The sequence below is a fragment of the Leptodactylus fuscus genome, chromosome 2 (genome assembly GCF_031893055.1).
Source record: "Leptodactylus fuscus isolate aLepFus1 chromosome 2, aLepFus1.hap2, whole genome shotgun sequence".
Taxonomy (NCBI): domain Eukaryota; kingdom Metazoa; phylum Chordata; class Amphibia; order Anura; family Leptodactylidae; genus Leptodactylus; species Leptodactylus fuscus.
In genome coordinates, this window is record NC_134266.1 from 964,756 (window position 1) to 990,918 (window position 26,163).

Here is a 26,163-nt window from a genome sequence, read left to right on the forward strand (position 1 = left end):
CACCAGTGATATCAGTCTGTAGTGAGCTGTGTCACCAGTGATATCAGTCTGTAGTGAGCTGTGTGTCACCAGTGATATCAGTCTGTAGTGAGCTGTGTGTGTCACCAGTGATATCAGTCTGTGGAGAGCTGTGTCACCAGTGGGATCAGTCTGTAGTGAGCTGTGTGTGTCACCAGTGATATCAGTCTGAAGTGAGCTGTGTGTGTCACCAGTGATATCAGTCTGTAGTGAGCTGTGTCACCAGTGGTATCAGCCTGTAGTGAGCTGTGTGTGTCACCAGTGGTATCGGCCTGTAGTGAGCTGTGTGTGTCACCAGTGATATCAGTCTGTATTGAGCTGTGTCACCAGTGATATCAGTCTGTAGTGAGCTGTGTCACCAGTAATATCAGTCTGTAGTGAGCTGTGTGTGTCACCAGTGATATCAGTCTGTAGTGAGCTGTGTGTGTCACCAGTGGTATCAGTCTGTAGTGAGCTGTGTCACCAGTGATATCTGTCTGTAGTGAGCTGTGTGTGTCACCAGTGTTATCAGTCTGTAGTGAGCTGTATGTGTCACCATTGATATCAGTCTGTAGTGAGCTGTGTGTGTCACCAGTGATATCAGTCTGTAGTGAGCTGTGTGTGTCACCAGTGGTATCAGTCTATAGTGAGCTGTATGTGTCACCATTGATATAAGTCTGTAGTGAGCTGTGTGTGTCACCAGTGATATCAGTCTGTAGTGAGCTGTGTGTGTCACCAGTGATATCAGTCTGTAGTGAGCTGTGTGTCACCAGTGATATCAGTCTGTAGTGAGCTGTGTCACCAGTGATATCAGTCTGTAGTGAGCTGTGTGTGTCACCAGTGATATCAGTCTGAAGTGAGCTGCGTGTGTCACCAGTGATATCAGTCTGTAGTGAGCTGCGTGTGTCACCAGTGATATCAGCCTGTAGTGAGCTGTGTGTGTCACCAGTGGTATCGGCCTGTAGTGAGCTGTATGTGTCACCAGTGATATCAGTCTATAGTGAGCTGTGTCACCAGTAATATCAGTCTGTAGTGAGCTGTGTGTGTCACCAGTGATATCAGTCTATAGTGAGCTGTGTCACCAGTGATATCAGTCTGTAGTGAGCTGTGTCACCAGTAATATCAGTCTGTAGTGAGCTGTGTGTCACCAGTGATATCAGCCTGTAGTGAGCTGTGTGTGTCACCAGTGATATCAGTCTATAGTGAGCTGTGTCACCAGTAATATCAGTCTCAAGTGAGCTGTGTGTGTCACCAGTGATATCAGTCTGTAGTGAGCTGCGTGTGTCACCAGTGATATCAGCCTGTAGTGAGCTGTGTGTGTCACCAGTGGTATCGGCCTGTAGTGAGCTGTGTGTGTCACCAGTGATATCAGTCTATAGTGAGCTGTGTCACCAGTAATATCAGTCTGTAGTGAGCTGTGTGTGTCACCAGTGATATCAGTCTATAGTGAGCTGTGTCACCAGTGATATCAGTCTGTAGTGAGCTGTGTCACCAGTGGTATCAGTCTGTAGTGAGCTGTGTCACCAGTGATATCAGTCTGTAGTGAGCTGTGTGTGTCACCAGTGATATCAGTCTGAAGTGAGCTGTGTCACCAGTGATATCAGTCTGTAGTGAGCTGTGTGTGTCACCAGTAATATCAGTCTGTAGTGAGCTGTGTGTCACCAGTGATATCAGCCTGTAGTGAGCTGTGTGTGTCACCAGTGATATCAGTCTATAGTGAGCTGTGTCACCAGTAATATCAGTCTGAAGTGAGCTGTGTGTGTCACCAGTGATATCAGTCTGTAGTGAGCTGCGTGTGTCACCAGTGATATCAGCCTGTAGTGAGCTGTGTGTGTCACCAGTGGTATCGGCCTGTAGTGAGCTGTGTGTGTCACCAGTGATATCAGTCTATAGTGAGCTGTGTCACCAGTAATATCAGTCTGTAGTGAGCTGTGTGTGTCACCAGTGGTATAAGTGTGTATTGAGCTGTGTGTGTCACCAGTGGTATCAGCCTGTAGTGAGCTGTGTGTGTCACCAGTGATATCAGTCTGTAGTGAGCTGTGTGTCACCAGTGATATCAGTCTGTAGTGAGCTGTGTGTGTCACCAGTGATATCAGCCTGTAGTGAGCTGTGTCACCAGTGATATCAGTCTGTAGTGAGCTGTGTCACCAGTAATATCAGTCTGTAGTGAGCTGTGTGTCACCAGTAATATCAGCCTGTAGTGAGCTGTGTGTGTCACCAGTGATATCAGTCTGAAGTGAGCTGTGTGTGTCACCAGTAATATCAGCCTGTAGTGAGCTGTGTGTGTCACCAGTGATATCAGTCTGAAGTGAGCTGTGTGTGTCACCAGTGATATCAGTCTGTAGTGAGCTGTGTCACCAGTAATATCAGTCTGTAGTGAGCTGTGTGTCACCAGTAATATCAGTCTGTAGTGAGCTGTGTGTGTCACCAGTGATATCAGTCTGTAGTGAGCTGCGTGTGTCACCAGTAATATCAGCCTGTAGTGAGCTGTGTGTGTCACCAGTAATATCAGTCTGTAGTGAGCTGTGTGTCACCAGTAATATCAGTCTGTAGTGAGCTGTGTGTGTCACCAGTGATATCAGTCTGTAGTGAGCTGCGTGTGTCACCAGTAATATCAGTCTGTAGTGAGCTGCGTGTGTCACCAGTAATATCAGTCTGTAGTGAGCTGTGTGTCACCAGTGATATCAGTCTGAAGTGAGCTGTGTGTGTCACCAGTGATATCAGTCTGTAGTGAGCTGCGTGTGTCACCAGTAATATCAGCCTGTAGTGAGCTGTGTGTGTCACCAGTGGTATCGGCCTGTAGTGAGCTGTATGTGTCACCAGTGATATCAGTCTATAGTGAGCTGTGTCACCAGTAATATCAGTCTGTAGTGAGCTGTGTGTGTCACCAGTGATATCAGTCTATAGTGAGCTGTGTCACCAGTGATATCAGTCTGTAGTGAGCTGTGTCACCAGTAATATCAGTCTGTAGTGAGCTGTGTGTCACCAGTGATATCAGCCTGTAGTGAGCTGTGTGTGTCACCAGTGATATCAGTCTATAGTGAGCTGTGTCACCAGTAATATCAGTCTGAAGTGAGCTGTGTGTGTCACCAGTGATATCAGTCTGTAGTGAGCTGCGTGTGTCACCAGTGATATCAGCCTGTAGTGAGCTGTGTGTGTCACCAGTGGTATCGGCCTGTAGTGAGCTGTGTGTGTCACCAGTGATATCAGTCTATAGTGAGCTGTGTCACCAGTAATATCAGTCTGTAGTGAGCTGTGTGTGTCACCAGTGATATCAGTCTATAGTGAGCTGTGTCACCAGTGATATCAGTCTGTAGTGAGCTGTGTCACCAGTAATATCAGTCTGTAGTGAGCTGTGTGTCACCAGTAATATCAGCCTGTAGTGAGCTGTGTGTGTCACCAGTGATATCAGTCTGTAGTGAGCTGTGTCACCAGTGATATCAGTCTGTAGTGAGCTGTGTCACTAGTGATATCAGTCTGTAGTGAGCTGTGTGTGTCACCGGTGATATCAGTCTGTAGTGAGCTGTGTCACCAGTGATATCAGTCTGTAGTGAGCTGTGTCACCAGTGATATCTGTCTGTAGTGAGCTGTGTGTCACCAGTGATATCAGCCTGTAGTGAGCTGTGTCACCAGTGATATCAGTCTGTAGTGAGCTGTGTGTGTCACCAGTGATATCAGTCTGTAGTGAGCTGTGTCACCAGTGATATCAGTCTGTAGTGAGCTGTGTGTGTCACCAGTGATATCAGTCTGTAGTGAGCTGTGTCACCAGTGATATCAGTCTGTAGTGAGCTGTGTGTGTCACCAGTGGTATCAGTCTGTAGTGAGCTGTGTGTGTCACCAGTGATATCAGCCTGTAGTGAGCTGTGTCACCAGTGATATCAGTCTGTAGTGAGCTGTGTGTGTCACCAGTGATATCAGTCTGTAGTGAGCTGTGTCACCAGTGATATCAGTCTGTAGTGAGCTGTGTGTGTCACCAGTGATATCAGTCTGTAGTGAGCTGTGTGTGTCACCAGTGATATCAGTCTGTAGTGAGCTGTGTGTGTCACCAGTGGTATCAGTCTGTAGTGAGCTGTGTGTGTCACCAGTGATATCAGTCTGTAGTGAGCTGTGTGTGTCACCAGTGGTATCAGTCTGTAGTGAGCTGTGTGTGTCACCAGTGATATCAGTCTGTAGTGAGCTGTGTGTCACCAGTAATATCAGTCTGTAGTGAGCTGTGTGTGTCACCAGTGGTATCAGTCTGTAGTGAGCTGTGTCACCAGTGGTATCAGTCTGTAGTGAGCTGTGTCACCAGTGATATCAGTCTGTAGTGAGCTGTGTGTGTCACCAGTGATATCAGTCTGAAGTGAGCTGTGTCACCAGTGATATCAGTCTGTAGTGAGCTGTGTGTGTCACCAGTGATATCAGTCTGAAGTGAGCTGTGTCACCAGTGATATCAGCCTGTAGTGAGCTGCGTGTGTCACCAGTGGTATCAGTCTGTAGTGAGCTGTGTGTCACCAGTGGTATCAGCCTGTAGTGAGCTGCGTGTGTCACCAGTGGTATCAGTCTGTAGTGAGCTGTGTCACCAGTGATATCAGTCTGTAGTGAGCTATGTGTCACCAGTGATATCAGTCTGTAGTGAGCTGTGTGTGTCACCAGTAATATCAGTCTGTAGTGAGCTGTGTGTGTCACCAGTGATATCAGTCTGTAGTGAGCTGTGTGTGTCACCAGTGATATCAGCCTGTAGTGAGCTGTGTGTGTCACCAGTGATATCAGCCTGTAGTGAGCTGTGTGTGTCACCAGTGGTATCAGTCTGTAGTAAGCTGTGTGTGTCTCCAGTGATATCAGTCTGTAGTGAGCTGTGTCACCAGTGATATCAGTCTGTAGTGAGCTGTGTGTCACCAGTGATATCAGCCTGTAGTGAGCTGTGTGTGTCACCAGTGGTATCAGTCTGTGGTGAGCTGTGTCACCAGTGATATCAGTCTGTATTGAGCTGCGTGTGTCACCAGTGATATCAGCCTGTAGTGAGCTGTGTCACCAGTGATATCTGTCTGTAGTGAGCTGTGTGTGTCACCAGTGGTATCAGTCTGTAGTGAGCTGTGTGTGTCACCAGTGATATCAGTCTGTAGTGAGCTGTGTGTCACCAGTAATATCAGTCTGTAGTGAGCTGTGTGTGTCACCAGTGGTATCAGTCTGTAGTGAGCTGTGTCACCAGTGGTATCAGTCTGTAGTGAGCTGTGTCACCAGTGATATCAGTCTGTAGTGAGCTGTGTGTGTCACCAGTGGTATCAGTCTGTAGTGAGCTGTGTCACCAGTGATATCAGCCTGTAGTGAGCTGCGTGTGTCACCAGTGGTATCAGTCTGTAGTGAGCTGTGTGTCACCAGTGGTATCAGCCTGTAGTGAGCTGTGTGTGTCACCAGTGGTATCAGTCTGTAGTGAGCTGTGTCACCAGTGATATCAGTCTGTAGTGAGCTGTGTGTCACCAGTGATATCAGTCTGTAGGGAGCTGTGTGTGTCACCAGTAATATCAGTCTGTAGTGAGCTGTGTGTGTCACCAGTGATATCAGTCTGTAGTGAGCTGTGTCACTAGTGATATCAGTCTGTATTGAGCTGCGTGTGTCACCAGTGATATCAGCCTGTAGTGAGCTGTGTCACCAGTGATATCAGTCTGTAGTGAGCTGTGTGTCACCAGTGATATCAGTCTGTAGTGAGCTGTGTGTGTCACCAGTGGTATCAGTCTGTAGTAAGCTGTGTGTGTCTCCAGTGATATCAGTCTGTAGTGAGCTGTGTCACCAGTGATATCAGTCTGTAGTGAGCTGTGTGTCACCAGTGATATCAGCCTGTAGTGAGCTGTGTCACCAGTGATATCAGTCTGTAGTGAGCTGTGTGTGTCACCAGTGATATCTGTCTGTAGTGAGCTGTGTGTGTCACCAGTGATATCTGTCTGTAGTGAACTGTGTGTGTCACCAGTGATATCAGCCTGTAGTGAGCTGTGTGTGTCACCAGTGATATCAGCCTGTAGTGAGCTGTGTGTGTCACCAGTGATATCAGCCTGTAGTGAGCTGTGTGTGTCACCAGTGATATCAGTCTGTAGTGAGCTGTGTGTGTCACTAGTGATATCAGTCTGTAGTGAGCTGTGTGTGTCACCAGTGGTATCAGTCTGTAGTGAGCTGTGTGTGTCACCAGTGATAACAGTCTGTAGTGAGCTTTGTGTGTCACTAGTGATATCAGTCTGTAGTGAGCTGTGTGTGTCACCAGTGGTATCAGTCTGTAGTGAGCTGTGTGTGTCACCAGTGATATCAGTCTGTAGTGAGCTGTGTGTCACCAGTGATATCAGCCTGTAGTGAGCTGTGTGTGTCACCAGTGATATCAGTCTGTAGTGAGCTGTGTGTCACCAGTAATATCAGTCTGTAGTGAGCTGTGTGTGTCACCAGTGGTATCAGTCTGTAGTGAGCTGTGTCACCAGTGGTATCAGTCTGTAGTGAGCTGTGTCACCAGTGATATCAGTCTGTAGTGAGCTGTGTGTGTCACCAGTGGTATCAATCTGTAGTGAGCTGTGTCACCAGTGATATCAGCCTGTAGTGAGCTGCGTGTGTCACCAGTGGTATCAGTCTGTAGTGAGCTGTGTGTCACCAGTGGTATCAGCCTGTAGTGAGCTGCGTGTGTCACCAGTGGTATCAGTCTGTAGTGAGCTGTGTCACCAGTGATATCAGTCTGTAGTGAGCTGTGTGTCACCAGTGATATCAGTCTGTAGTGAGCTGTGTGTGTCACCAGTAATATCAGTCTGTAGTGAGCTGTGTGTGTCACCAGTGATATCAGTCTGTAGTGAGCTGTGTCACTAGTGATATCAGTCTGTATTGAGCTGCGTGTGTCACCAGTGATATCAGCCTGTAGTGAGCTGTGTCACCAGTGATATCAGTCTGTAGTGAGCTGTGTGTCACCAGTGATATCAGTCTGTAGTGAGCTGTGTGTGTCACCAGTGGTATCAGTCTGTAGTAAGCTGTGTGTGTCTCCAGTGATATCAGTCTGTAGTGAGCTGTGTCACCAGTGATATCAGTCTGTAGTGAGCTGTGTGTGTCACCAGTGATATCAGTCTGTAGTGAGCTGTGTGTGTCACCAGTGATATCTGTCTGTAGTGAGCTGTGTGTGTCACCAGTGATATCTGTCTGTAGTGAACTGTGTGTGTCACCAGTGATATCAGCCTGTAGTGAGCTGTGTGTGTCACCAGTGATATCAGCCTGTAGTGAGCTGTGTGTGTCACCAGTGATATCAGCCTGTAGTGAGCTGTGTGTGTCACCAGTGATATCAGTCTGTAGTGAGCTGTGTGTGTCACTAGTGATATCAGTCTGTAGTGAGCTGTGTGTGTCACCAGTGGTATCAGTCTGTAGTGAGCTGTGTGTGTCACCAGTGATATCAGTCTGTAGTGAGCTTTGTGTGTCACTAGTGATATCAGTCTGTAGTGAGCTGTGTGTGTCACCAGTGGTATCAGTCTGTAGTGAGCTGTGTGTGTCACCAGTGATATCAGTCTGTAGTGAGCTGTGTGTCACCAGTGATATCAGCCTGTAGTGAGCTGTGTGTGTCACCAGTGATATCAGTCTGTAGTGAGCTGTGCGTGTCACCAGTGGTATCAGACGATTGTGAGCTGTGTGTACCAGTCACGTGACATCAGCCTGTAGTGAGCTGTGTGTGTCACCAGTGATATCAGCCTGTAGTGAGCTTTGTGTGTCACCAGTGATATCAGTCTGTAGTGAGCTGTGTGTGTCACCAGTGATATCTGTCTGTAGTGAGCTGTGTGTGTCACCAGTGATATCTGTCTGTAGTGAGCTGTGTGTGTCACCAGTGATATCAGTCTGTAGTGAGCTGTGTGTGTCACCAGTGATATCTGTCTGTAGTGAGCTGTGTGTCACCAGTGGTATCAGTCTGTAGTGAGCTGTGTCACCAGTGATATCAGTCTGTAGTGAGCTGTGTGTGTCACCAGTGATATCAGTCTGTAGTGAGCTGTGTGTCACCAGTGATATCAGTCTGTAGTGAGCTGTGTGTGTCACCAGTGATATCAGTCTGTAGTGAGCTGTGTGTCACCAGTGATATCAGTCTGTACTGAGCTGTGTGTCACCAGTGGTATCAGTCTGTAGTGAGCTGTGTCACCAGTGATATCAGTCTGTAGTGAGCTGTGTGTGTCACCAGTGATATCAGTCTGTAGTGAGCTGTGTGTATCACCAGTAATATCAGTCTGTAGTGAGCTGTGTGTGTCACCAGTAATATCAGTCTGTAGTGAGCTGTGTGTGTCACCAGTGATATCAGCCTGTAGTGAGCTGTGTGTGTCACCAGTGATATCAGTCTGTAGTGAGCTGTGCGTGTCACCAGTGGTATCAGACGATTGTGAGCTGTGTGTACCAGTCACGTGACATCAGCCTGTAGTGAGCTGTGTGTGTCACCAGTGATATCAGTCTGTAGTGAACTGTGTGTGTCACCAGTGATATCAGCCTGTAGTGAGCTGTGTGTGTCACCAGTGATATCAGTCTGTAGTGAGCTGTGTGTGTCACCAGTGATATCAGCCTGTAGTGAGCTGTGTGTGTCACCAGTAATATCAGTCTGTAGTGAGCTGTGTGTCACCAGTAATATCAGTCTGTAGTGAGCTGTGTGTGTCACCAGTGATATCAGTCTGAAGTGAGCTGTGTCACCAGTGATATCAGTCTGTAGTGAGCTGTGTGTCACCAGTGATATCAGCCTGTAGTGAGCTGTGTCACCAGTGATATCAGTCTGTAGTGAGCTGTGTGTGTCACCAGTGATATCAGCCTGTAGTGAGCTGTGTGTGTCACCAGTGATATCAGCCTGTAGTGAGCTGTGTGTGTCACCAGTGATACCTGTCTGTAGTGAGCTGTGCGTGTCACCAGTGGTATCAGACGATTGTGAGCTGTGTGTACTAGTCACGTGACATCAGCCTGTAGTGAGCAGTAGTAAACCGGAGCCTGTATCTCCATAACACAGTTTCAGCCATTTTCTAGCCGCTCAGATAGACAGCAGACAGGACAATTCTCTGAGGTGTCTCGGCCTCTGGGCACACAGGATTTTGTGGTGAACTAGCATTACCACCATTGGTATTCGGATTGATTTGTGCCGCAGTTGTTGTACATATCGCAGTACTTGCCAAGTCTCCTGCAAGGTCTGTAAGGTCCCCACAATACGGGGGCGACCTCTCTGTGCCTCGCCACAACGCTCCTGGGCACTCTGTTATATTATGTGATGTGGGCACTTCAGGGGGTGACAGAACGTTTGGTGTCCAAGGTACAAAAAACTGAGGTCCTTAATAAATGGAAAACCATCAAGTGTGAACAGGACCAGTCGGATCAATCTGCAGGGGGTGAATGTAAATAACATCTCGCCCCTTTACAGCCCTCCAAAAATCAGCACTGCAGACGGCCCCCTGTCCTGTACCCTATAAAAACAGTGTGAACTGTGGTATAATCCTGGCCGCAGGAGGATGGGAGTCACATATACAATAAAGCCTATACAGTGTCCCATATGGATCTCTCCAGACAGGAAGACTTCCGTACTTTGGCTCCTGTGAACTCCCTCAGTTCTCTTACCCCTCCAGTCTTCTAGTCCAGGATGCTGCACATCCCCCCTCCCCCCTTGTATCCTGATGGTGTGACGTCACAGGAAGGGGCAGGGCCTCCAGGACTCTGTCACCATGGTCACCTCACACTGCTCGAGTCACCTCAACACAGGACCGGCAGGGTGAAGGAGACGAGGGCCGCAATACATAGGATTAGATACAGCACTCAGCTCTAGGTATGGTAGTATACCTCTATAATAACAGGATTAGATACAGCACTCAGCTCTAGGTATGGTAGTATACCTCTATAATAACAGGATTAGATACAGCACTCAGCTCTAGGTATGGTAGTATACCTCTATAATAACAGGATTAGATACAGCACTCAGCTCTAGGTATGGTAGGTATAATGATAGGATTAGATACAGCACTCAGCTCTAGGTATGGTAGGTATAATGATAGGATTAGATACAGCACTCAGCTCTATAGATACAGCACTCAGCTCTAGGTATGGTAGGTATAATGATAGGATTAGATACAGCACTCAGCTCTATAGATACAGCACTCAGCTCTAGGTATCATAGGTATAATGACAGGATTAGATACAGCACTCAGCTCTAGGTATGGTAGGTATAATGACAGGATTAGATACAGCACTCAGCTCTAGGTATGGTAGGTATAATGACAGGATTAGATACAGCACTCAGCTCTAGGTATGATAGGTATAATGACAGGATTAGATACAGCACTCAGCTCTAGGTATGATAGGTATAATGACAGGATTAGATACAGCACTCAGCTCTAGGTATGGTAGGTATAATGACAGGATTAGATACAGCACTCAGCTCTAGGTATGGTAGGTATAATGACAGGATTAGATACAGCACTCAGCTCTAGGTATGGTAGGTATAATGACAGGATTAGATACAGCACTCAGCTCTAGGTATGGTAGTATACCTCTATAATGACAGGATTAGATACAGCACTGAGCTCTAGGTATGATAGTATACCTCTATAATAACAGGATTAGATACAGCACTCAGCTCTATAGATACAGCACTCAGCTCTAGGTATGGTAGGTATAATGATAGGATTAGATACAGCACTCAGCTCTATAGATACAGCACTCAGCTCTAGGTATCATAGGTATAATGACAGGATTAGATACAGCACTCAGCTCTAGGTATGGTAGGTATAATGACAGGATTAGATACAGCACTCAGCTCTAGGTATGGTAGGTATAATGACAGGATTAGATACAGCACTCAGCTCTAGGTATGGTAGGTATAATGACAGGATTAGATACAGCACTCAGCTCTAGGTATGGTAGTATACCTCTATAATGACAGGATTAGATACAGCACTCAGCTCTAGGTATGATAGGTATAATAACAGGATTAGATACAGCACTCAGCTCAAGGTATGGTAGTATACCGCTATAAGGACAGGATTAGATACAGCACTCAGCTCAAGATATGGTAGTATACCGCTATAAGGACAGGATTAGATACAGCACTCAGCTCTATAGATACAGCACTCAGCTCTAGGTATGGTAGGTATAATGATAGGATTAGATACAGCACTCAGCTCTATAGATACAGCACTCAGCTCTAGGTATGATAGGTATAATGACAGGATTAGATACAGCACTCAGCTCTATAGATACAGTATTGAGCTCTAGGTATGGTAGTATACCTCTATAAGGACAGGATTAGATACAGCACTCAGCTCTAGGTATGATGGTTATAATGACAGATTAGATACAGCACTCAGCTCTAGGTATGATAGGTATAATGACAGAATTAGATACAGCACTCAGCTCTAGGTATGGTAGTATACCGCTATAAGGACAGGATTAGATGCAGCAAGCAGCTCTAGGTATGATAGGTATAATGACAGGATTAGATACAGCACTCAGCTCTATAGATACAGCACTGAGCTCTAGGTATGGACGTATATAGCTATAATGACAGGATTAAGTACAGCACTCAGCTCTAGGTATGATAGATGTAATGGCAGGATTAGATACAGCACTCAGCTCTAGGTATGATAGATATAATGACAGGATTAGATACAGCACTCAGCTCTGTGTATGGTAGTATATCTCTATAATGACAGGATTAGATACAGCACTCACAGCACACTCACCCCTGCTCATACACTCACCTCTTCTTTTATGTAGTGCTGGGGCTGCAGTGAGCTCTTGTACACCCCTAATTGCACCCTCACCCCTAATTGCACCCTCACCCCTAGTTGTACACTCACCCCTAGTTGCACACTCACCCCTAGTTGCACTCACCCCCAGTTGCACACTCACCCCTGCTCATACACTCACCTCTTATTGTATGTAGTGCTGGGGCTGCAGTGAGCTCTTGTACACCCCTAGTTGCACCCTCACCCCTAATTGCACCCTCACCCCTAGTTGCACACTCACCCCTAGTTGTACACTCACCCCTGCACTCACCTCTTCTTGTATGTAGTGCTGGGGCTGCAGTGAGCTCTTGTACACCCCTAGTTGCACTCACCCCTAGTTGCACACTCACCCCTGCTCTCACACTCACCTCTTCTTGTATGTAGTGCTGGGGCTGCAGTGAGCTCTTGTACACCCCTAGTTGCACCCTCACCCCTAATTGCACCCTCACCCCTAGTTGTACACTCACCCCTGCTCCTGCACTCACCTCTTCTTGTATGTAGTGCTGGGGCTGCAGTGAGCTCTTGTACACCCCTAGTTGCACACTCACCCCTAGTTGCACACTCACCCCTGCTCCTGCACTCACTTCTTCTTGTATGTAGTGCTGGGGCTGCAGTGAGCTCTTGTACACCCCTAGTTGCACCCTCACCCCTAATTGCACCCTCACCCCTAGTTGTACACTCACCCCTAGTTGTACACTCACCCCTAGTTGCACACTCACCCCTAGTTGCACTCACCCCCAGTTGCACACTCACCCCTGCTCATACACTCACCTCTTCTTGTATGTAGTGCTGGGGCTGCAGTGAGCTCTTGTACACCCCTAGTTGCACCCTCACCCCTAGTTGCACACTCACCCCTAGTTGTACACTCACCCCTGCACTCACCTCTTCTTGTATGTAGTGCTGGGGCTGCAGTGAGCTCTTGTACACCCCTAGTTGCACCCTCACCCCTAGTTGCACACTCACCCCTGCTCCTGCACTCACCTCTTCTTGTATGTAGTGCTGGGGCTGCAGTGAGCTCTTGTACACCCCTGGCTCGCTGCTCTCCTCTATACACAGGGGCTGTGAGATATTACTTTAACCCTTTCAGTTCCGTCTCAGCCTCCCGTCCTTGACTGTATAATAAGATACTGCCACATTGGGCATGAAGAGGTTAACGCAGTGTGTCCAGGAGGGGCGGGGGATGTGAACAGCCTGTGCATCATAAATCTCAGTGCAGAGAGCAGGGGGGAAGGATTTATGATAGATAGCCTGCCAGACATCAAAGGAGTGCGGTGGGGGCCCCTGGGGCAGCTGTGACCCCTCTGACCCAACAGTGAAGACATGGCTATATGGAGGGGGCTGCGGAGAGAGGAGGAATATATATCACGTAGGACTATATACTGGAGGGTGCTTACATAGGACTGAATCCTAATGGAGGACGAGGCAGAAAGAAGGGGGGACTGATGTCTCTTACATGGGACTGTACGTCAGATAGGACTGAAGAAAGGGGGGAGTGACCTCAGAGTGCAAAGGGGCACCAAGCTTAATCTTTGGCCCCAGGTGCAGAATATTTTAGCCTTACCTATTTCCTGCATCTATACCGCGCTCCAAATTATTATGCAAATTATATTTTTCTTAAATGGAGGATGCAGATGACAGTCCGTCTTATGTTCACATCTTCAACCTTCAGAGTATAAATCCCATTGGACAGACCACGTGACCTGATACCATCGGAGCCTTCTGTGATGTCACCTTCATAATTCCCACCTTCATTGTACTTGGGAGTCTTTGGATAGTTTCTGCTTGAATGTCTTATAATATAATAATATAAAAACTTGAGAGTCTTCAGTAGTTGATATCTTTTTAATGGCTAGCTAATAATGATGACAGATTACAAGCTTTCGGGATTTCTCAGATCCCTTCCTCAGATAGAGTTTAAACACAATTTCTGAAGGCTGCAGATTTATGCAAAAAGAGACACCTAGGAAAAGAAAGTTTGGTGGGAGAATAGATGTACTCCAACATCCCACCCCAGGACGGGGTAAACGCTGCCAGGTATTCATGGAAAAGCGAGGTATGAACGCTGAATCGGTGGTGAAACTCACAAAATTCACCCTCACCCACAATTACTTTTCCTTTGGTGACTGCATCTATCTACAGCAGACCGGCACCGCAACGGGGAGTAAAATGGCGCCACAGTACGCTAATCTCTTCATGGCCAAGCTTGAGAGTGACTTCCTCTCCACCTGCACCACCAGGCCTCTGGCCTACTATCGCTTCATTGACGATATCCTAATCATTTGGACTGGGTCTGAACAACAGCTGATAACCTTCCATGACCAATTCCACCAGTTCCATCCCACCATCAACCTGACGCTCAATCACTCCTTCTCCGAAATAAACTTCCTGGACACAGTCATCAAGATACAGGACAACAAAATGGAGACATCGCTGTATCGGAAGCCGATTGACCGCCCAACCTACCTAAGATGGGATAGCTTTCATCCTAAACACATAAAGAACTCCATTGTCTACAGCCAGGCCATCAGATACCATCACATATGTTCAGACCCTGCAGATAGAGACGAACACCTTGGAGGCCTCAAAAACACATTCTTGAGACAGGGTTACCATCCAAGAACAATTGGTAACCAAATCACCAGGGCCACCAGAATACCAAGATCAGAGTTATTAAAATACTACACCAAACAGGAGAACAATCGGGGGCCCCTGGTGTCACATATAACCCCCACCTGGAGACGCTGAGAGGAATCACACGCAAATTACATCCACTACTGCAAAAAGACGACCGTCTAAAATCCATATTTCCAGACCCCCCTCTCCTGTGCTACAGACAGCCACCAAACCTCAGGAATATGGTTGTCAGCAGCTCACTGTCACCTCCTACCACAACAGGAACACTTCGAGGCAGACAGAAAAGGTGCAAAACATGCCCGCATATACTGACCACTGACAAGATAAAGATCCCCCATTCTAACAAGGACTACAAGATCCCAGGTACCTATACCGGCAGTACACCCAACGTGGTGTATTTAATATTATGCACAAAATGTCCCACTGGGGGCCTGTATGTAGGGGAGACGGGACAGACACTTAGAATACGGAAGAATTCACACGACACACGATTACAGAGCAAAGAATGGACCTCCCGATGCCAGAACACTTTTGCAATCAAGACCATAATGTCATCAATGCAAAGCCAGTAGGACCAGAAGATATGGATCACTGCGCTTCACCTTTTGTTAATAAACGTTATTTATTGATGTCCAAATTAAAACACAATGGATTTCCTTATGCAGCATGCATCTTAACCAAAGTGCACTTATACATGGCACGGAAAAGGCTAACCATGGCAGAACACCAGGTAAACTTCAACCTGAAACAACAAGTTTTACCACATGGTATCCTATAGCTGCATTGTCTCTTACTATCTTATCCATTGTCTTCCTGCAGTCCTCTCCTCCATCTCTACCACCAGTACACTCCATGTCAGTCCTCTCCTCCATCTCTACCACCAGTACACTCCATCCATATTAGTACCTTTCTTCTTCCCTCTCCCATGTACAGCTCTCACACACTTTTCAGTCTCTTTACTCTCCCCTTTACTTCTTTTAGCAGTGATACCACACATAAGCGCCCGCATAAATCATTGAACCCCCTTCTGTCTCTGTCCATGTTACTCCTCCTTTCTGCTGGGGACATCTCTCCTAACCCCGGCCCTCCTTCCTTCACTAACTCTTCTTCCTGTACACATAGAAGGCCTACAAACCTCATTAATATTCACCGTATTCCTTCCCCTCATCTCTCCCCTGTCTCTGTTACCTGCTCTCTCTGGAACGCCCGCTCAGTGTGCAACAAACTAGAATATATTAATGACTTTTGCCTCCCCTGCTGCTCTGTCTCATGGTGACCTACAATTCTCACATACCTCTAGGCCTGACAACAGGCAGGGTGGTGGGGTAGGCTTACTTCTGTCATCACAGTGCATTTTTCAGTCCATTCCCCCGGTCCCCTCACTCACATTCCCCTCATTTGAAGTCCATGCTATCAGACGTTTTCACCCACTCTCCCTACGTGTAACTGTGATCTACCGTCCACCTGCCTCACCCTACCAATTTTTGGATCACTTTGCTTCTTGGCTTCCCCACTTTTTATCCAGTGACATTCCTACCCTCATCATGGGTGACTGTAACATCCCTATTGCCCCCCTCACTCCCCAGCTGCCTCACAGTTTCTCTCATTAACCTCTTCTCTTGGTCTATCACAATGTTGTTCTTCTGCCACACATGTAGGTGGAAACACGATTGATCTCGTTTTCCATCGACTCCTCAGTTTCTAAACTTACTAACTCTGCTCTGCCCCTCTCTGATCATAATCTTTTGTCTCTCACCATCAGTGCCCTCTCCCCTTCACAAGATACACCTACCCATCACACATATAGGAACTTGCGTACTATGGACACCCAGCACCTCTCAGATACTCTACAGTCCTCTGTCCCCCATCTCCTGTCCCAATCTGGCCACCAGTCACAATAATGAAACCATTAATAATACATTGGATGAGATGGCTCCCCCCTCCACTCGTAAAGTCCCACATACGCCACAGACATGATTTCTTCAGCGCTGCTCTAGGTGTGCCGAACGTCTCTGGAGAAAATCACGTTCACCTGCAGATTTCCTCCACTTCAAATTTATGCTTAAAACATATAGTTCTGCCCTTTACCTTGCCAAACAAGACTATTTCACCGCCCTCATTTCTTCTCTCTCCAGCAACCCTAAAAGGCTTTTTGAAACTTTTCACTCCTTACTCACACCCAAGGTGCAGACGCCATTCACAGACCTTAGTGCTGATGACCTGGCCACTTATTTCCATGATAAAATTGATAAGATCCGTCAGAGAATAATTGCTCAATCCCCTGATGGCATTGATTCCCACACCTACCATAGTACCGATCCCCTCACTTACCATAGTACTAATCCCCCCTCACCTACCAAAGTACTGACCCCACCACCTACCATAGTACTGATCCCCTCACCTACCATAGTACTGATCCCATCACCTACCATAGTACTGATCCCCTCACCTACCATAGTACTGATCCCCTCACCAACCGCATGTCAGACTGTCCATTCTCATCTTTTGAACCTGTTACAGAAGAGGAAGTCTCCCAACTACTTTCTTCAACTCGCCCTACAACCTGTAGTAGTGACCCCTTCCCCTCACACCTTCTCCAATCTCTGTCGCCTGCTGTCACTACTTACCTTACTAAAATATTTAACCTCTCTCTCTCTTCTGGAATCTTCCCATCCTCCTTCAAGCATGCTGTTATAACCCCGCTATTGATAAAACCCTCCCTGGACCCATCCTGTGCTGCTAACTATCGACCCGTCTCTAACCTCCCCTTCATCTCTAAACTCTTGGAACGCCTGGTCTATTCTCGTTTAATCCGCTATGTCTCTGCTAACTCTCTGCTTGACCCCTTACAATCTGGTTTCCGCGCTCTGCACTCTACTGAAACGGCTCTCACAAAAGTCTCCAATGATCTCCTAATGACTAAATCCAAAGGTGACTTCTCTCTTCTTATTCTTCTGGACCTCTCTGCAGCTTTTGACACTGTTGACCATCAACTTCTCCTCACTATGCTCCGCTCAGTCGACCTCATGGACACTGCGCTCTCCTGGTTCTCCTCTTATCTCTTAGACCGCACTTTCAGTGTATCATTTTCGGGCTCTGTTTCTTCCCCTCTTTCCCTTGCTGTTGGGGTTCCTCAGGGCTCGGTCCTAGGCCCCCTGCTCTTTTCTCTCTACACAGCCCCCATTGGACAAACCATTGCCAGATTTGGCTTCGTTTTCTTTTTCATATTGTTTGAAACCTGTGGCCTGCTTAATAATGTGGAACATCCTTCTTAGGCTGAGGCCCCATTCTGTGCAAACGTAGTTTTTGCTGCGGTGGTTTGAGCCAAATTCAAGAGTGGATTACGCAGAAGGGAGAAGTCTAAGAATCTTTGATATATTTTCCATTACTAGGCCTGGGTAAAAAAAAATACTGCAAAATCTGCAACAAAACAACAGCGTTTTCACAACGTGGGGCCCGATCGATAATAATTTAGAATGCGGTGCACAGAAAACCCAAAAAAGTCCAACAATAACAGTAACCAACTGGAACAGTGGAATAGAGGGCCCGGACCTCAAAATCTTCTTTACAGCATGCCTGAGTATCCAATACCGCCCCCCCCCCCCCCATATAGAAACGTCAGATTACTGATAAACTGGACATGTGGTTATTTCTCAAGCAGATATGTAAAAGATTACAAGTGTCGTCTGAATCAATATTGGGCCATATCACTAGAGGACACCCTATAAAACGTCTCTTAGAGGCTACTTTTGGGTAGTGTACCTCTTGTTGAGAGATCACTGACTGCTAGACATGTCTCTACAATGCACTCGAAGACATTTTGTCCATTTGACAGACTTTGAGAAGCAGGATAGTCTTTTCAATGAACTGTCTGCCGTCTTGGCAATTCTGACCTAGCTCTTAGGGGCAGTGGTTATGGTTGGTGGCTCCGGACACCCCAAACAGATCACCAGTAGAGGATTGTGTGATCCGCTAAGAAGCTCGAACAGCTCCCACTGTCTCCTTATCTACAAGGGCGCCATCATTGCACACCCCTGTCTCTGCCTGCACCATTTCTAGGTGCTCAGTGGAAGAAAATTTGGTGTCCTGGCACTTATTACGTGTCCTACCACTGACACCTTTAATTACAGTGGTGTCATGAACAAGATACCTGGACTGTACAGATTGGAGCCGTACCATCTTTAGCCATCTGTTTGGGATCTGTTCAGGTTGATGTATGGAGGGCTTATGTTAAGCTCTTCAATCCTACATGTACTGTGAAGCGACAAACTGCCCCCTGCTGGTGTGATGATGTGGTGCGCTATCACATAGGACAGTCCACACTACCCCTAGTAGTGATCCAAGGACACTCACCGCTCGTGATGGCTCATTGCCATCTGCTATTCCGACATCTTTGTGAGGTTTTAGTCTCGGTTTGGACATGTTTAATCCTTGGATTCTGATTCAGTAATTCTGTTTTCTCCTGGATTGACGCCATATACCAGTGTGTCGACCCCTATACCATATACTTGCCATGACACTCTGGTGCAATGTCAAGGGTCTGAGGTCATTATGATCTGAGCCAAGTGCTGTATCCACTAATGGCTGCGGCATCTAAGCAGCTAGACACCCCATCAGCAGCAGCGGCAGAGCCTAATAGGATACCTGCATATAACACAATACAATGTATCACTGGGTATTATATCAACAATCACAGGATTGTACCCTCTTAATGTAAAGAAATGCATTAAAATGCTTAAGTATTAAAAAAGTAACACAAACCCTTTATTAAGTAAAAAAAAAACATATAAAACAATAAAAAAACACTTCATTGTTATGGCTGTCCCCGTACATGTGCACTATAAACCTAACATGTTCTTCTTTTATCCTGCCTATATATTACAGGTCCATGGGGAATGGAGCTCTGGAACGCCCCGAGTACACATCGTAACGTCTTCATGCTTGTCAGGAAGCGGGTAAGGTGACGCTGCATCTTCTGCCCCTTTAACATAAGCCCAGTTCTGAATTTGTTTTGCTTGTATATAATATAACATCTGGCTACAGAAAATGCCAAAAATCACCGACCAACAGTATAGTAAAGCACGTCAATAGCCTAGAGATAAAGGTAAGACAATTTCGGAATATCATCTACCCCATATCCAGATCTGACCATAGACATGAGAAAGATTCCCGAGGCACGGAGTGCTACGATTGGTCTTCAGCTTATTGGTGATGTGATTCACATAGACAAAGAGCTGACGTGTACTGTAATTTATTCTGTAATAAAAGTGTAGAGGGAAACAGGGTGGGAGGAAAGGCGGCTCAGGGGTCAATATACAAAAGGGTTCTTTACGGTTAGTCAATCTATGGCGTGTCCTACCACAAGAGGTAATAATGGCAGATACCAATAAGAGGATTATAATTAAAGAAAGCAGTTCACCTTTTTTAATTGCCCCCCACCCCATTGTTTCTGCATTGGTGGACACCGATTACCCTTCTATTGGGGGGAAAATCTGTCAATCAGAATAAATCTCTGGCTCAAAATGTCGTCTCCAAAAATCTAATTCCTATCATTTATGGTTGGATTAAAGACCACTTTTTTTTTTTTATTGCCCCCCTCCATTTCATCATAGGTTGTTCACTGGTTTTCAATGTATTGCTATGGGACTCCGGAGCCTATCTTGAAGGGGACATCTGACTTGCTGAAGAAGTTGGTGTCTGCCACGTAGGGGGGGTTTTTTTTGCTGCCTTCTGGATCAGCACTGTAGGGTTATAGGTTGAATTTGAGGAATCAGTGACTATTCCAAACCTTATTAACTGTGAACTCGGAACCCACCACATTCCCTGCGACTGTACATGAATGTGCCATTACATAATATGATGTCTTAGATGATCCACAAGACTTGATTTATGGTTATAAGATTTGCCACAAACTGTACATGGAAATGGCTTCTCCCCGGTGTGAATCCTTAGATGTTCCATGAGACTTGACTTATAGATGTATCTTTTCCCACATACTGTACATGAATATGGCTTCTCTCCTGTGTGAGTTCTTAGATGTTCCACAAGAGTTGACTTCCGACCAAAACACTTCCCACATTCAAGACAAGAGAATGGCTTCTCTCCTGTGTGAGTTCTCTGATGTTTAATAAGACCCGATCTCTGCCGAAAACAGTTCCCACATTCTGAACATGAAAACGGCTTCTCCCCTGTGTGAATTCTCTGATGTTTAACCAGATCAGATTTTAGCGCAAAACATCGTCCGCACTCCAAGCAGGAAAATGGCTTCTCTCCCGTGTGAATTCTCAGATGTTCAACAAGGCGAGATTTCAGGGTAAAAGATTTCCCACATTCCGAACAAAAAAATGGCTTCTCCCCCGTGTGAATTCTCTGATGTTCAACGAGATGCGCTTTCCTCGTAAAAGATTTGACACACTCTGAACACGAATACGGCCTCTCATGTCTGTGACTTTTCTCGTGTTTTAAAAGATAAGAATTCTTCTTAAAGTGTTTCCCACATTTGGAACACGCAAAGATTTTTTTAAGCAGCCGATGTCCAGCACTTTTTTTGCCAATTCGTGCTTGATGATCTTCTATATTGTATATGGTAGGTATAAGGGGATGTCCCTGAGAGCCTTCCATCCAGTCTTCACCTGGAAAAACTACAATTTTCACAAATAAAATATTTAGAATTTGAACAATTCTATGTAAGAACAAGTTACGAGACATCTATCAAACTACAGGAAAGAAATCACTCCGGTATTATTGGGGCTCATTCATTACCAGAGCCATGTGACCTTGCTCTGATGACAGCCCCATAGTGGTACTGATAAAAAAAATATACAAAAAAAGGACCAATAAAAAAAGAAAAACACTTTACAAAATGCGATACTGATTAAAAATTTGAGAGCGGCATGTCCATATGAACCAATCTATAAAATGATGTTCATGTTGTAAAAAAAACAGGAATGTCATAAAGTGATCGGAAGACTGTATGTATCCCAACATGGCGTCAATGAGAACTACAAAGCACCTGATAAAAAACAAGCCCCCTGTTCAGAAAATATGTCACGAGTCAAACATCATGTGGATGTCAACTGGTCCAACTCACTAGAAGAGGAAATCAGAAACAGATCAGCAGGTATCTACATGGGATCGACAGCTGGCCGGTGGAAAGGGTTAAATATTTCCTGGCGGAATAAAACACAAGATGTACGACAGGCTCTTACCGTCCGCTGACACCGATGTGGCTTCTTCCGGTACATATGTCGTAACAACAAAAGTTTCCTACAAGAATTTATGTTAAAGGTATGAGTATACAAGAAAAAGGAACGGAAATATATCATATACACTGCAGAAGGAAACAACTCCAAGAAGGCTCGGAGCAATCTGTCCTAAGAGGTGAAGGATCTTCCCAGATCAACACTCAGCCTAGTATTTGCATGAAGTGATCTGAGCCTATCCTGAAATAGACAACTAAGACTAGATGACGCAACATTAAAGGGGTATTCCCAACTCGCCTGTTCACCAACTTGCATGCTGTGTGCTCTGTGCACTTCCTGGATTTCTCGGTACAATGGTGGGCGGGGTTTCACTTGCTCTTCTAGCTCTCTTCATAGCAGTACATGTTTACAGTCAGGATGGTTGTAAATAAATTAGCACAGTATCACTGGAAGATGCACAATATGAAGCTGATGTAGCAGAGCTGGATTTGTTAGGCGATGAGAATCCCAAATTTACATGCTACAGGACCGAGTCAGCGTGCAATATACTCACTTTTAGGTCTGTGTTTAAATACAGAGGTAACTGACTCCTTGTCTCAGCCCTTATCAGCAAAATTCAATTAGCAGACTGATAACTAAAAAAACAGCTCAGAAATACAAGCTGCTCCGAGCACTCAGCTCCCCTCCACTCCTGAGAGCAGGGAGCTATGTCACTTGTCCTGGGCAGAGAGATAAAGAGCTCAGAAATACAAGCTGCTCCGAGCACTGAGCCCCCCTCCCCTACTGAGAGCAGGGAGCTACATCACTTGTCCTGGGCGGAGAGATATAGAGCTCAGAAATACAAGCACTGAGCACTCAGCTCCCCTCCACTCCTTAGAGCAGGGAGCTACATCACTTGTCCTGGGCAGAGAGATAAAGAGCTCAGAAATACAAGCTGCTCCGAGCACTCAGCCCCCCTCCTCTACTGAGAGCAGGGAGCTACATCACTTGTCCTGGGCAGAGAGATAAAGAGCTCAGAAATACAAGCTGCTCCGAGCACTCAGCCCCCCTCCCCTACTGAGAGCAGAGAGCTACATCACTTGTCCTGGGCAGAGAGATAAGATCATCCCCAGGTCCGTGGTTATAGAAACGTAGTGTAAACAATGAAGTAAAGAATCTCAGATAGTGGCCAAACAAAGCAGTTTTGCTTAAGCAATATATTTAGGAAAAGTCTTAACTCCACATAAGCTAGCAGTATAGATAGGATCCTTGAGTTGGGACAACTCCTTTAAGATAAAGCAAATCTCAAATACATGACAATATTCTGTTAGCTTTAGAAGCAGCTGACTGGTATTCTCTAGAATCTTATCCACTTTGCAGTGACTGTAAAATGTTGCCCCGGCCTAATAGACAACAGGACAACCTCGACTAGACAGTCTGGAACTGTGGAAGATTTATCACAATGGCCGAGAGTTTAGTCTCAAAAAATGTGCCAAAAATTTGGCACATTTTTGGGGCACAATGTTACATTGTCAGCTCTACCCCTAATAAGTGTGGTGTAAGTAAGTCATGTACATTTTTTAAATACAAATTGTGCCAGAATTCTGACATATTTTCAGTAGTAAAGCTTCCCCGTTGTTTTTTTTTCTGAAACATAAGGAGGTTTTTGGTGCAGTTGTAGTAGCCAAATCCACTAGTGACTCCAAAGCAAATCAGAAGTATTAAGGACGGACTTATTCTTTTTGCTGGACCCACTTTGGCTCAAAAAACTGCTTGAAAAATAATGTATAACATGTTACTCTAGTACCATTTGTAGCCATGACCTAGCACAGCCAATGAGAAGATGACATGGACCATATACTGCACCACTAATGGAGAGATCAGAAGAAAGCGACATTACATCAGTGTATAGATTAGCAAAAATGTCATCTACCGGGTGGTCGGTGGGGATACAGGGCTGTTCTTCTTCTTCTTCTTTACACTCCTGGGGATATGGAGGACGGGGACATCTCTGTGGTGGCTCTGTGTGACTGGCTCCATCTATAGGTAATATACACAGTGACTGAATACATTGTCTATATGTGATGAGCAGGTGATGGGGGAATCTCGGGGACCTCATACCTGGTCTCCTCTATCAGGAAGGTCTCCTCTTACCCAGCGGTGATATGAGGGGCTGCTGATCCTCCATCATGGCCTCCTTGTACAGATCCTTGTGTCCTTCTAAATACTCCCACTCCTCCATGGAGAAATAGACAGTGACATCCTGACACCTTATAGGAACCTGACAACACAATGACACAGTCATCCCCAGAGCCCTCCTTGGTGTTCTTGTAGAAGGTCCCACCATTCCCAGCAGCGCTCACCTCTCCGCTCAGCAGCTCAGTGATCCTGCTGGTAAGTTCTAGGATCTTCTGCTCATGTCTCAGTGAATGTGGTGGAGACTCGGTGATGGGGCTCGGGGTCCTGCTCCATCCTCCTGACACACGGGGTGTCACACACTCACCAGACGACTTCTTCACTACTGTGTAATCCTGTGTATGGTGAGACACTACAGGTCACTACAGAGAGTCTAAGAATCCTTCACCTGTCCAGTCATTCACCTGCTTTATTCCTAGAGAGAAGAGCCATGTCCTGGGAGACTCTCACCTCTCCAGTGATCCAGTAGATCATCTCCAGGGTGAGGTCTAGTATCCTGGCCGCCATGTGGCTTCTCTCCATCTCCATCCTCGGTGGCTCATTGATGGACAGGACCATGGTCTTTCATAGAAATCCAGCTATGAGAGTTGTGCAGCTAAAGAACCTGAGGGAAAGCAGAGAGGGCTGAGAACAAGATCACGTCAATGCACTTGGTGGTTACGTGTCGTGGTAGAAGACGCTTGAAAGTTTCAGATCTTAGCATTTATTTCTGGATAAAACTTCACTGGCGAGGAACAGGTTAACAAATACTATAATGGATGAAAGTGCAGCAGCTCTGGCCCCTGTTCAGACAGTGATGGTCATATTATCTTTTATATCATGTGGGCGGCCATGTCTGTATCACTTATGTAGGGAACGGGCAGAGACAACGCGAAACTCGGGGAAAGATCCTCCAGAGAAACCTCTGGTCAAGGTGCAAATATGGAAGTCACATCCTTCAGAATGATGAAACCCCTGCCGTAATACACAATATTGTTCGGGAACGGTGTGAGGACACAACAAAAACACATTCCCCCCATTATGGTACATGAGGCCGCCTGTGATCCCACTTGGAGGGAGGTATGTCCCGATTTCAACTCAGCTCTGCGTCTGGAGGATACACACGTACATAATACATACATGACTAAAGCAAGGAGCTGGAAGAGAGGCCCCGAGCCAATCCTAGTGTAGTAACTTTGATAATGCAGAGATGTATTCTAGAAAGGTGACTGCTCTTGGGTGTGGTTGTGTCTGTCACAACAACCACTGAACATCCATCAATTGTGTGTAGAGAGCAGCTGCAGGTCACTGTCACCAGGACGTCAAATCATGGAAGAAAAGGACCGGCCTCCAAAGGAAAAGCCAAACACCAGCGCTCGCCCATATACAATAAAGGACGTTATTAAGCACGACGCGTTCCGGGCCAGGATGCCCTTTCTCAAGTGCAGATAAATCTTGCCGCAGTGGGCCAAAGAAATGGGCTTAGATTTATCTGCACTTGAGAAAGGGCATCCTGGCCCGGAACGCGTCGTGCTTAATAACGTCCTTTATTGTATATGGGCGAGTGCCGGTCTTTGGCTTTTCCTTTGGAGGCCGGTCCTTTTCTTCCATAAAGCAAGGACTTGTCACAGGTCAGCTCCTCGCTTTGCCGCTGCACTCCGGCTACTGGCTGTGATGACATCACATTGCGCCTACAACAGCATACCACCCAACCGTCCCGATTTCCGCGGGACAGTTGCGATTTGGGTGACATGTCCCGCGGTCCCGGTTGGAGGGAGGTATGTCCCGATTTCAACTCAGATCTGCGTCCAGAGGACACAGGTCAGCTCCTCGGTTCAGTCGTATATGTGTCAGTGAGAGAGGCGCGCAGAGAGTGGCGAGGGAGCGGAGGAGAAGGTAAGTTTAATGTGGAGGTGGAACATGAAACTGGGGGAAGATGAAGGAGAGGACGGCATGACACTGGGGGCAGAGATGGAGGGGACATGAATCTGGGGGCAGAGATGGAGGGGACATGAATCTGGGGGCAGAGATGGAGGGGACATGAATCTGGGGGCAGGGATGGAGGGGACATGAATCTGGGGGCAGAGATGGGGGACATGAATCTGGGGGCAGAGATGGGGGGACATGAATCTGGGGGCAGAGATGGAGGGGACATGAATCTGGGGGCAGAGATGGAGGGGACATGAATCTGGGGGCAGAGATGGGGGGACATGAATCTGGGGGCAGAGATGGGGGGACATGAATCTGGGGGCAGAGATGGAGGGGACATGAATCTGGGGGCAGAGATGGGGGGACATGAATCTGGGGGCAGAGATGGGGGGACATGAATCTGGGGGCAGAGATGGAGGGGACATGAATCTGGGGGCAGAGATGGAGGGGACATGAATCTGGGGGCAGAGATGGAGGGGACATGAATCTGGGGGCAGAGATGGAGGGGACATGAATCTGGG

At 46.6% G+C, this 26,163-nt stretch overlaps 1 protein-coding gene across 1 annotated transcript in view; it reads right to left on the bottom strand.

Moving 5' to 3' along the window:
• The window catches only part of LOC142193536 (uncharacterized), a 41,680-nt gene extending 17,253 nt beyond the window's left edge, over nucleotides 1-24,427 (bottom strand). The window contains exons 1-6 of the mRNA XM_075262507.1: nucleotides 24,185-24,427; nucleotides 23,902-24,069; nucleotides 23,693-23,819; nucleotides 23,472-23,578; nucleotides 21,566-21,623; nucleotides 20,209-20,998 (exon numbers count right to left, since the gene is read on the bottom strand). Of these exons, the coding sequence (XP_075118608.1) occupies nucleotides 20,209-20,998; nucleotides 21,566-21,623; nucleotides 23,472-23,578; nucleotides 23,693-23,819; nucleotides 23,902-24,069; nucleotides 24,185-24,292 (1,358 nt within the window). The 5' untranslated portion in view covers nucleotides 24,293-24,427. The remainder of the gene's footprint in view (nucleotides 1-20,208; nucleotides 20,999-21,565; nucleotides 21,624-23,471; nucleotides 23,579-23,692; nucleotides 23,820-23,901; nucleotides 24,070-24,184) is intronic.
• Between the last annotated feature and the right edge of the window lie 1,736 nt (nucleotides 24,428-26,163).